We start from the raw sequence: 11,854 nt of genomic DNA on the forward strand, positions 1-11,854 counted from the left end.
GATGTCAGTGTTTCCATGAGGCACTAGTGTACGCTGCATATATATCAGAACACCAATAAGGGCATCACGGCTGTGGACGTGTACATTTACACCCAGAGACCACAGAAGCTGTCTTTGACGGTACCCCAGCAGCCTTCCTTAAGCTAGTTAGTTAGCTATCACTTTGAGAATGTAAGACTATGAATGAGAGTAACACTGACTTCAGTGCAGACACATTTTTAAAGACCCACTTCAATGCAGAGGGTTTAAACTGTGACTGTTTTTGGATTTGAACTCTGACCTCTTCATGCGGTCCACTTCAAGCCGGCTCTGAGCTTCGGGCCGCAGAGCTCCACTGTGGCTGTCTCTGTTTCTTTTCTTTACCTGTGCAAAGGTCTGTGTCAGTGCTTGGATCAAACACCTGTGTGTCAGTTCTGGAGCAGACGGGTCCTGCTCAGCGGGATGCCAGTTGTCTCAGGGAAACACTGGGTGCTTTATCCACACACTCCCATAATGCACCTGTTGTTAATGAGTATGCTATTGCCACTAAAGGGAGCGGGGTCTTCATTCTAAACTATTGTAGCAAGATATTGTTGACATATCTCATAACTCTCATTCTTCTGTTTTGTCCTTCTGTTTGTCTGTCTGTCTGTCTGTCTGTCTGTCTGTCTGTCTGTCTGTCTGTCTGTCTGTCTGTCTGTGTCTCTGTCTGTCTGTCTGTCTGTCTCAATGTTTGTTTGTGTGTCTGCTTCTGCCCGTCCTTTACTCCTATTTTATTATTTACTGAATCATGTATTCATTACATCCACTATTACTCATATGTTCAAACCTCATCCTCATCAAATTCAAAACCCATTCGATTTTCCACCAATCTTCAATGTAACCCCACAAAAAAAACATATAATACCGCAAAAAATATTATACACTCTAACATGGATATGTTCCTTTATATACATATTTGTGGAAACAAATATCTGATTTCCTCTGTCACACATGTAACTTAAATTTGTCCTGCTGGTAATACCTTCTCTGTGGTCTAGCCACTGGCTATGAGAAGTCCCGCAGTCTCAACAACATATCTGGCATGACAGGGGCTGCCCTGCGCCTCACGCCCATCACCCCCATCAACAGCACCCCTTACGACTCCTTTGAAACGCCCGGGCCGCTGCGCCGCTGTAGATCGCCAATTCCTTCAATTTTGTAGCAATGGCGAGGACAAGAAGACAGAGGAAAAAAATTGTGACCGAAGTTTAAAAAAAGAAAACCCCATATCGATAGACATCTTCTGATATAACCACAGCCCTGGAAGATAATAATCCCCAATATTATGAAGTAAAGTACAATGCCTTTTAGATAGCCTGATGGTAACCTGTACAGAATGCTATCAGGCTAGAAAAAGTAATAGTATTTTATAGACAAGATAAGCCTCACCTCGGGAAAAACAGTTTCATTAACTACATTTGCTTTCGGCAATATTTCAAACTGGCAACTATTAGGATCGCAGTCTGTCCATAGCAATATTTAGCCTTGAAAAAACAGTACTATTTCTGATTAAATCTAGCCAGGCTCCTAGACCCTGAGAGAAACAGGTCATTTATAAGGTAATGACATGGGCTGCCATAGAGAGCTAGCTGGCTGCCCCTATAGCTCTGCCTGTAAACCCTTGGAAACAGTCACCATGGATTTATAAAGTCAAGTAGATGACAAGACACATTCGCTTCTTTTATACAACGCTTCAAAGCCTCAAAGAAAACCTGCTGTAGACACATGAATGACTGAATAAGTAAGGAATGACAGCAACCAAACATACAAAACCAAACATGTATATATAGTGCATGCTTGAAGAATCTACGTGACTAAAATCAGGAAAATGAGAAGAATTTTATACCAAAAAAGAAAATACAACCCTCCCCTTGTCCACTAACAGTGCAAACTAAAATAATTTGCTAGACTGCAGTGTGAAAAAAGTGCAATGTAGATATATAAACCAGAATCACCCCTCTGTATAGAATTTATTTGAAATGTATTATTCACCTCATCCAGGCCACTTTCACCAATCCTGTCATAATTCAGAGACTCCTGTTTCACAGTGCATCTTCTTCCATTTGTTCAATCACAGCCAGCGTTTATTACCATCATCCTAAGATTATCAACCGGATGCTTGTGGCAGGTAGTTCAAATCTAATTATTTAGAATAGATAATGTCATCAGAAGATCTCGTGTCACACACAAAACAAGTAAAAAAAAAAAAAGGAATGATTAAAAAAAACTATTTTTCTAAGAATGATTTGGGCCATTAAGGGGTGGATTAGAGTGGCAAAGTGGGGTTGCACTTTAAGGGGAGGGAAATGAGCTAAAGGTATGTGTAGACTGTGGAATTGGAGATTCTGGCTCGAAGAGGGCATTGGGATACTTTCATTGACACCCCCACCCACCACCCCACACACCCCACTCACCCATTGGTCATGAAGACATGTAAAGACCTGTCCATGGAGAAAAGCAGATGGTGGGAGGAGTCTCCCACTCAAGGGCCTAGAAACCTTTATGCACTGAACCAGCACCAGGTGCATGATGGGAAACACAGTTTTCCCATAACAAAACTGTTCATATATATATACTATATGCATACATATCACTGCAACCCCTTTCCTGAGGGTAGGGGTGAAGAGGCCTGCAGCTGCCTGTTTGCCTGCTTCTCACTTGAGACTCGGCTGGGCTTTTTACTCATGATTCCCATTCCTTTCCATTCTCTTTCTGTTCTCATACTGCTGTGACCCTGTACTCAGTACAGGAGACCTATTGTGCTCTTCCGGGTTTCTCATTTTTCATTTTTTTTTTTTTTTCCTCTCGGCCTCCCTCACTTTCTTGGATGCTGACCTTCACCTCATTGTGTTTAAAAGGAGGGGGCATGGAATGGATGCTGGACTGACAGCTGTCATTAAGAGAAGAAAAGGAAAGAGATGGCAAATGTTTTAGCGAGCAACCTTTACAAGGAAATATGCAATGTAAACTAATAATGTATTGCCATGGAGATGTGCTGCTCTGTTGTCAGTTATGACCTTCAAGCCTGTCAAAAGTTTGTTTATCTTCTTTCATTTTTGTTAGAACATGATGAGTTACAAGTACTGTATTTTCCTCTCAGAAGGAAAGCAGAAATAACTGACATTGTCTTTCTTATTTTAAAGGCAAGTTTTGTTTTAAAAAGAGAGAAGGTCTGTGCACCTGTTTTCTGCAGGTGCATGTAAAGCAAATCTGACTTCATTCTTGAGAAGCTGATGAGAACTTATGAGTTGAAAATGTTACTTATTTGCAGGATTTTCAGTAGTGGATCTTCTTTGGGCAGAATTTCACTTTGTGAAAAGAATGATCATCGTAGCATGATCCTTTTTTACGCCTGTAGCCCCTGTTGATAGAGTTGTGACAAATAATGTTTTTTTTTTTTTCATTTTGTTTTTTAATGAAAAAACATTTAGTCTTTATTTTACCAGCTAGTCTGTAGCTTGTTTCTGACATTTTTTCTTCAGTTCTCTCATACCTGTCTTCATCTCTCCTTCTCCTAGCCTTTACATTCCATACACAGATGGATGCTAGTAGAGAATGACATAGACATTTTCTTTGCCAGTGAATGAAAAGGGAGGCTTATCACAGAAGAATGAGTTGTAGCTTGTTACTAGCTGTGAGAGGTTAAAATCACCTAGCTTAGCAGATCAGGCTCCTAATTCTGTGTACTCACAGTTTTAGTGGAAGTAAGAAAAGGGGAACAATGTCATCATTTTTTCCGAAGGTAGAGGGTTTAACTGTTCAGGATGCACTGTGTCAGCCTCTTCAGGTACCAGATTCACTCACGATGATCCTATGCAGTTAGGTGGGGATGATGATGTGAGGGACATGAGGGAGAAATGCTAAGAAACAACAGGAGGAGAGGAGGTGAGATATACATCTGCAGGCAGGAGAGTGGCAGAGTAAGTAAGGAAGATGGACAGGTTTCAGGAGTGTAATGCTGAGGGACATCAGCAAACCCTCTCCAACAACTGACTCTGTCTCTGTGTAACCTTTTAATTCTCTTTCTTCTCCTGCCTCTGTTCATTTCCATGGTCTGAGTCATTATGTTCTAAATGAGTGTGTTTGGGTCAAGTGAGCTGCTGCCCTATGTCGTGTACAGTTTTCTAATTCATCCCCTCCCCGCATGGGTTTTCATCACGAGCAATAAGGACTTCATATATAATATAATGATTAGGGAGTATGTTTTATAAGCAAAGATTTTATCAGAGCTCTTATGTATGTGTATATTCATATGTAAGTGTGTGAACATATGGATGTGTATGTATGTAATTATATACACATACATATTGATTGATTGCATGCTTACAATCGATTGGTATTTTGTTCCAATCCTCTTACTGTAATTGATTTGACTGCTGAATGGGGTGGGACTTAGATCTGCATGCTAGGATGCTATTGGGTGGCAGAGACCATTATTACTGTCAAGGGAGGGGACTGGTTTGGGTGTTTTTTTTTGTTTTGTTTTTTTAAAGAAGAGAATGGGGATTGGGGCAATGCTGAAACTAAGGATTTGTTCTGCTAATGTTTTTTTCTGTCTTTGACCTTTAAGATCTCTATCTTATCATTTTATTATTTGTTCTGTTTTCATCTTTTCACAGATAACTATACTGAAAGCCCTGTGCTTATCAGATATATGCAAAAAGAAGCAGTAGCTGTGAATTAACACTGAAACAAGCTGTCATTCCCCCTGCATAGTCACATTACCAATCAGCATCAAGATCCATTTCCGCTGCACACCTCTACACACACACACAACAGGGTGTTCAGTCATCCTCATCTCACCAATATTTGTACCCCCTCCCCCCCCTCAACCTCCCAAACACCCCCCCCCCCCCCCTCCCCCAGCCCCTTAACTCCTCAGCCTTTACTAGTGACTGTCGTTTGATTGGTTCAAGTTGTCCATGCCCCACTCAAGGCTTTGAACTCTCTTGGTTAATATTTCCCATGAAGTGCATCTCTCGGGGAGAAAAAGGCATTTTATAATAGCAGTGGCAACACTCATGCTTAGATCCAGGTATTTCACCTGGAGGGACTGACGTAGCATTACAATCCACAGTTTCAATTACATCACAAGCTGTTGTTTGTCAGCGTAGATTCTACAGTAGCAATGCTTTGCTTCGGGAAGACATTCAAGGAATGTTTCCTAAGTAAGATGTGAGGCCAGTCAGATTATGGTGAGATGGTTCTCACAGGTTTGGGGAAGGCGCCTTTACTTCTGAGCACATCTGGAGTCTGGTGCCTAATGGTGGCAAGAGGCCTGTAAAAAAAATCTGAGTTGAAAATCCAAACCTGTATGCATGCAGACCTGAGTGTCATGAGAATGCTTCTTACTGCATCCATGTGCATCTTGTGTTAATTTCCCCCTGTATATAATCGCACGGTGTATCTCCATTTTAGCGAGAGGGACAGTATTTGTGTGATGTGAAGTGAGCTGGGTTGTTTTGGTTGCTATCTAGGAGAGGTGAGACAACACTCAGGGAGAGGTTGGTGTCAGTGGTACTGCTGCTGTGGAGCACTGGAAACATTTGACAGCCTGTGCAAAGTTTAGGATCACTGAAAAGAATTCCTTTAAACCCATGCTATCATTCATTTAGAAGCATATCACAAACGTAATTCTGGAACAAGTGGATATTCCAGAATGTTCCATATTCCTCTTCCCTTGTCACTACTCAGGTATAATCCTACTCTTCTGTTCCAATCAGTGCTTCCAAAATGATGTCTAAGAGAATGTAGATGAGAAGAAATTGTGAATATATAATTCCTGACTGTGAGCTTCATACTCCTTCCACTTTTCCCTTACATTTGTTCTCAGTGTCTTTACTACCTTCTAAGTCAGTTTTATTTTCATTTTCCCCTCCATTTTCGTTTTTTTGGTTTTCATGTATTTTTCTTGTACAATTTCCTGCTTCCAAAAACTAACCAAAAATATTGAACTGCATAAAAAAATGAACTGAGGTTTAACAAAGCAAACATGTTCCAATTTGATCTTGCTGGAAATGGATTACAAAGAGCTCACATGGATAGACGGACAGACCCTAACATGAAATGAAAGAAAGATGGACAGATTGTTCTGTGTGAGGGACTAGTAGGAACTGTTTGAAAAGAGGATTGTCATCAAAGGAAGAAACCGTGAAATGGAGGACAGTTTGGGGAAGAAAGAACCCAATGAAAATGAGAGGAGGATGGAAACTGATCGCTTCTCAGTGTAAGAATGTGTGTTTCATGTCCTGTTTGTGTTCTTTTGTGTGAGTGTGAGTGCGCCTTGTGCCATGTTTCATGTTCAGTGCAGTGTGCTTAACTGTGTGCTGTGTTTTCCTGTGGTTTTGTGTTCCGCTTTTATTCCCTTTCTTTGCTGTGTTTGGTGTTTTTTCTCGCTGTCGCAAATGACCCCCTCCGTGTTCACTGGTCCCCAGTACAAAGGCAGCCAGGTCTCTCTGGGCACTGGGGTGGTAGTTGGGAGACTGTGGAGCAGAGGGTTGAGAGTGTCATTTGGGACCCGCCCCTGTGTGTTTGCTGTGTGGGGGAGATTCTTCTGATTTTTCTCCATCGTCCTCAGGGGTCCTCAGTCCTGCGGGGGTCACCTGCCAGTCTTGTGCTTTACTCTCATGAGCCACAAACTTACATTTGATCCTCAATTTAACAAGAAGTGGTGACCAGCAGAACTTTGGGCCTCAAAGACTGGAGTTACCATCCGTTTGTGAGTGTGCGTGTGTGTGTGCGTGCGTGTGTGTGTGTGGAGCAGAGAAAGGTATGAGCCAAGTGTATGTACAAATGAGAAACAAATGTTGTATTCAACACACAGTTTGGCAAATCTGTCTTTTATTTAAGTGCATGTAGGTGGGCTTCTTCATCTGTTCCTCTTTGTTTCACATTAACATGGGATGGATAGATTTGGCTGAGAAGAAATTAATTTCATGAATCATCATATGTTTGTGTGTGCACTCACAGGCATGTGCGGTATGTCTTAAGAGTAAGGATATGCAAATGCCTGTGAGCTGCGAAGGCTTACCTCAGTTGCTCTGTCGTCCACCGTGTAGAACTGTTCTTATAGTGGTGTTCCTTTGCTGAGTGGACTTAGTGTTTACTCCGACTGTCTCCACTGATGTCTTGTCTCTTTGCTTCTTCTCCCTTTCTTTGCAGTGTTGAGTTTCTAAATTACCCCTCCTTTCTCTCAAAAAGAAGACAGAAAATTATACCATTAATCCGTCATTGGAAGCACCATTAGAAGAACTACAACTTCCATGTAGAAGATAGAGAGAGGCAGAGAAAGAGAGTGAAAGACCTGGGGAAAAGAAGACACTGAAAAAAAAAGAAGAGAGTCACATTGTTATTCTACGTCAAGTATCGTAACAGAGGCAAAGAGTGGACAAAAACAAAATATTGTGAAATAATAACATCAAGAAACCGGACCTCACTGGACACACACACATACTCAATGCTTAGGATCTTATATACTATAGTAAATGCAGAGATACAAGAGACATACAAAATATCAAAGACTGAAGCTTTGGGACTTATGGGATTGTGACTACCACTGTATAGCTGACAGATTTGTCAAAACTACTCCAGCACTCGCTGATCATAGCAACTAAAACAGCTGGAGGATGTAGTCACTACTGTCCACCCAAAATGATTCTGGTCTCAATGGAAAAGCCCATAGATTTCGGCACCTAGTTTCATCCAAAGATGTATGCACATACCACACAAAGAGAAAATTGCGCTTCATGATGGCTTCCAAGCAGTACCACTCTTGGGACTCTTTGACGTGGACTTGTGACTCAGCAAAACAGAAAAGTTGATGAAAGAGAGAGATCCTGATGATTGGTTACCCTGTAGCTGGTTTCTCTCTCTGTCTCTCTCTCTCTTTCCCTCTATCGGTCATGCTATAGTGTCTCCTCTCTCCCCCCTCTCAACCTCCACCTGTCTGCATCTCGGCGTGTCTACTCTGTAGTGAACTGCATGGCATGAAAAAAAAAAAAACTCAAGCAAGGAAGTAGAGAACAAGTAGATGGAGGAAGAAACTTCAGTTAGCAAACAAAGGCGCATTTGCGTTGTCCTTATTTTCTTCTGTTACAAAAAAAAAATCTCTGATCTTGAAGTTGGCTCGTGGCCCACAAGCCCTGCTGCTGACAAAGAGTTCAGAGTGGACAAAAGAGAGAATGCAAGCGCCTCTCCTTCACATGGGTTGACTTGTTCAAGCTGGAAGAATAAAAAAAAAAAAACGCATGGTGCCAATAGAAGAACAGCGAATGGAAGTATGGTGAACTTTGAACAATTCAGAAAAAAAGCGCAAATCGAAAATGCATTTTCTTACTTTGTTTACCAGCATGACTAATTTGCATGACTCTACTTCGGCAAGCCGCGGCCCCTGAAAAGAGCAAGGGGCTCGGAATCCCTTCAAAAACAAAACCAAATGGGGAAAAAACAAAAGAGATTTATGTTATATGCAACTTAGAAGAGAAGAGGATTATATTAAAAGAGGATCTATATTTTGTTTTTGAATACAAAAAAATAATAATAAAAATATAAGATTGCAAGATAAACAAACTATGTTTTATTAGATATAAGGTAAGACACCCCACCAAATGTACTGGATGTGAACAATTCTCCTGCTACTTCTGCTTCTATAGTAACTTCTATAACTACAACTGTTCTTGTAACTGATCCTACCATGAGGACTCTTGTTGTATACGGCTGTACTACTTCTCCTGCTTGCTCCTTCCTGCTGCACTGCTGTCAGCCTCTCTCACCGTCGCCCCCTGCTGCACAGGCTGCATCATGACGACTCTCCTCTCCCATGTTGACCTCTCGCCCCTCTCTGCACCCACAGCTGTGCGCTGACGTCAGGAGGTCAAGGGTAATCGCTTCACTGGAGGAGATGCTTCCCACACCAGCGCAGATAATGTGAAGTAGAGTGTATTATTTTAGTCCATGTTACTCTGTTTGTTGATGAGTTGTACATTCACAGAGGTTCAGTGTGTGGGTGGACAGTATGAGACGACTTGAACAAACTTTTGCGATTGTAGCCCAGCAATACTAGTTCCATATCTTCCAAAGGGGGAGCTCCTTTCAGATCCTTTTCTCCATCATCACAACTTCATAGCTGTCACAGGTTCACAATAATGTTTGCTCCCCACCCCCTTCACTAAGCACTTCTACGTTGCTCTATGCTGCTGATTTAAAAGTTACATATTTTGTGTTGTTTGCCATTATTCAGCTCTTCTGTAGCTCAACACTAATGTGCCCATCTTAAAAATGTTATGGCTCAAATCTACCCTGTGTCAAACCAGTCATTTTTGTTCTGATATCTTCAGGATAAGATTTGATATGGATAAGACCAGCAGGGATATACATGCAAGAGAGGTATACTATGTTGACATGACAAAGTTGTTGTTCATGCAGTTACTGTTTGTTGGGGTTTAGTCTCCACCTTGGACTAGCACCTACTGTCCAGTATATCCAAACAGACAATCTCTTGTTGGGGATTTGAATAATTCTAAAATGATAAATGAAAATTAAGAAAAACACTTGCATTTCAAATGATAATGTTTGGAAAGGACATAGTGACTATTTGTCATTTTTATTTACAATTGGTGCCATTAATTGTGCTGCTTTTTCTTTGTTCTATTTTCCTCTTCTGCTCATATTGCAATGGTGTTTGGCCAGAGATAAGGTGTAGAGAATAACATCTACATCATGGCCTGTAATGAGACTTAATGTCACTCATGTATAACCAACCTAATATTACTCTCACACATGAATATCCACTGTAGTTGAATTATCACTGCGATAATCCATTGAGATATATATGGATCAATTGAATGAGTGCTGCACTGACGGTTCAATTTGTGTCAACCAGCGTGCAAATGACCTGACCAGAATCTTCTCTAAGGTGAGCAGTTAACTATGCAAGAGTGCAGCCGTAGTGTCAGGGCCTATTTGCACAAGAATGCCAGTCTCAAATTAGGTTCTATCTGTTTTGGACACTTAAGCAGGAGCCACCATAGGGTCAGTGAGTAGTCCCTATGGTCACTTTAAGCCCAGTCCCACTGTAGCCATGCATATGGTCCATGACAGGGTCATTGACTTCAGGTAAAAGAGTGATGCAGTTGTAGGTTTCCCCTTTTAGCATCACTTACATTGACATTCATTTCACCTCCCTGTTCTCCCAGCTTACTGTACCTCAGTCTCGCATCTCTTTTCCCCATTCTTCAGGACAGTTCAGTTAGGCACCAGAATTAAATTAGGCAGTGGTGGACATAAGCAGTATGGATGAGTTACTATCAGGGAGAGTGAGTGGAAGAGAGGTAAAAAGGCAGGCCTATCATAGCCCCTTTTTAACAGCAAAAAAGTACTTCATCCACAGTCCAGGGGGGTCTGATAGAGCAATAACAAGTCCAAACGTTCTCAGCAGAAGGATGAAGATTTTGTAATAGGATGACAGATTCCAAAGTCAGTTGGAATCTACCCACACAGAGCAATCAGGGGATCCTTGTGAATGTCATTGATTGTTAGTGCTACTGTGTGTGTTTTACTGCTACTATGTGTATGAGTGTGTGTGCGTGTGGGTGTTTGAGTGTGTATCTGCCTGTCTCTGTTTGTCTGAGCTTTGGGGGGGATGCATCATGAATGGGTCTGTGATTCAGAGCAAAGCCACGCCCATGTGAGGTGATTGACAGCTCCACTGTTTACTTGAAACCCAAATATAAAACATATCAGTGAGGAGCAGAACAAATCGAGCCAGATTCAGCTGCCACTCCCCTTCTCTCTTCTCCTCTTGTTTTCCCTCCATCCCCACCTTCATTGCTCTTCCTCCTGTACTGGTTTTGAGGAGGAAGCTATTTTGCATCTGTTGTTCTCTTGTGTTATTCTATCATATTGTTTGAAGCTGAATTATAATGCATGCGTGGGGAAAAAAAAGAAGACTTAAATGTATCTGTGAATGGCCAGATTGAAATAACCTTCTCTTTCACCTGTTATCCTGCTCTGATTCTCTCTTCATCTGTTTTAGAGTGGAAGGAGGGAGGTCAAAACAAAAAGCATAACCATGAACCACAAACTCACTTAATCGTTAAGTCTTGACCCTTTATCTTTTATTTATGTTTTTGTTTGCCTTTTCTTATGTATGACGGCTGTTAAGTGTTGGCCCTACAAATGAGTGAAGCAGGGTTTTCCCAGTGTTGCAGGTTGAGTCATAAATAGACAGACAAACAATCACACACACACACATACACATGAACATCACTTGACACACAAAGGAAAACACATTCACTCACACGTCAGAAACACATCTTATGGCCATATTTTCATAGACCTTGACGGATTCTGATGCAAACGATAACGGAAGGAACAGGGAGACAAAGTCATAGATTTGTTTTATTTCAGCCTCAGCAGGGAGCCACCTCAAGAGTAGGTTCAAGAAGTGACTGCCAAAAAAGTTAAAAAGGCATAGCATATATACAAGACAGGTAGTAAAGTCAGCATGAATTATTCAGTCATGAGGTAGACCGATGAATGACATCTGCACAGATGGTTACTTTGATGGTGCTGGGAAATCTAATCTAAATCACAGAAAAGACAGTGTTGCGTTGTTTACTTTGTCCCCTTCTTGAGAACCAGATGAGCCCTTGTGGTGTCACCCCGGGACAGAGTGGGAGGCCTGTGGAGGTGATAAGGCAGCTGGAAAGGGCATTACTTTATATCAGGGGAAAAACAGCAGTAATTCTGTTCCCTCAACTTGTATCATTTTGTTGTTTGTTTGTTTGCTAAGAAGAAGCTTACTCTCATTTTATTATTATTAATGTGCTTATTT

At 41.4% G+C, this 11,854-nt stretch overlaps 1 protein-coding gene across 11 annotated transcripts in view; it reads left to right on the plus strand.

Moving 5' to 3' along the window:
• kcnc3a (potassium voltage-gated channel, Shaw-related subfamily, member 3a) overlaps nt 1-11,243 on the plus strand; it is a 50,205-nt gene extending 38,962 nt beyond the window's left edge. For 4 of the 11 annotated variants that reach the window (XM_031569691.2, XM_031569709.2, XM_031569733.2 and 1 more), the window contains one exon: nt 7,183-11,243. Coding sequence is in view for 5 of the 11 variants with exons in the window: in XM_031569733.2 (XP_031425593.1) it covers nt 7,183-7,196 (14 nt within the window). In the remaining 6 variants the exon portion in view is untranslated. The other 7 variants (XM_031569677.2, XM_012817900.3, XM_031569723.2 and 4 more) reach the window with 6 other exon arrangements.
• The last annotated feature ends 611 nt before the right edge of the window (nt 11,244-11,854 follow it).

This window comes from Clupea harengus, chromosome 1, assembly GCF_900700415.2.
Source record: "Clupea harengus chromosome 1, Ch_v2.0.2, whole genome shotgun sequence".
Taxonomy (NCBI): domain Eukaryota; kingdom Metazoa; phylum Chordata; class Actinopteri; order Clupeiformes; family Clupeidae; genus Clupea; species Clupea harengus.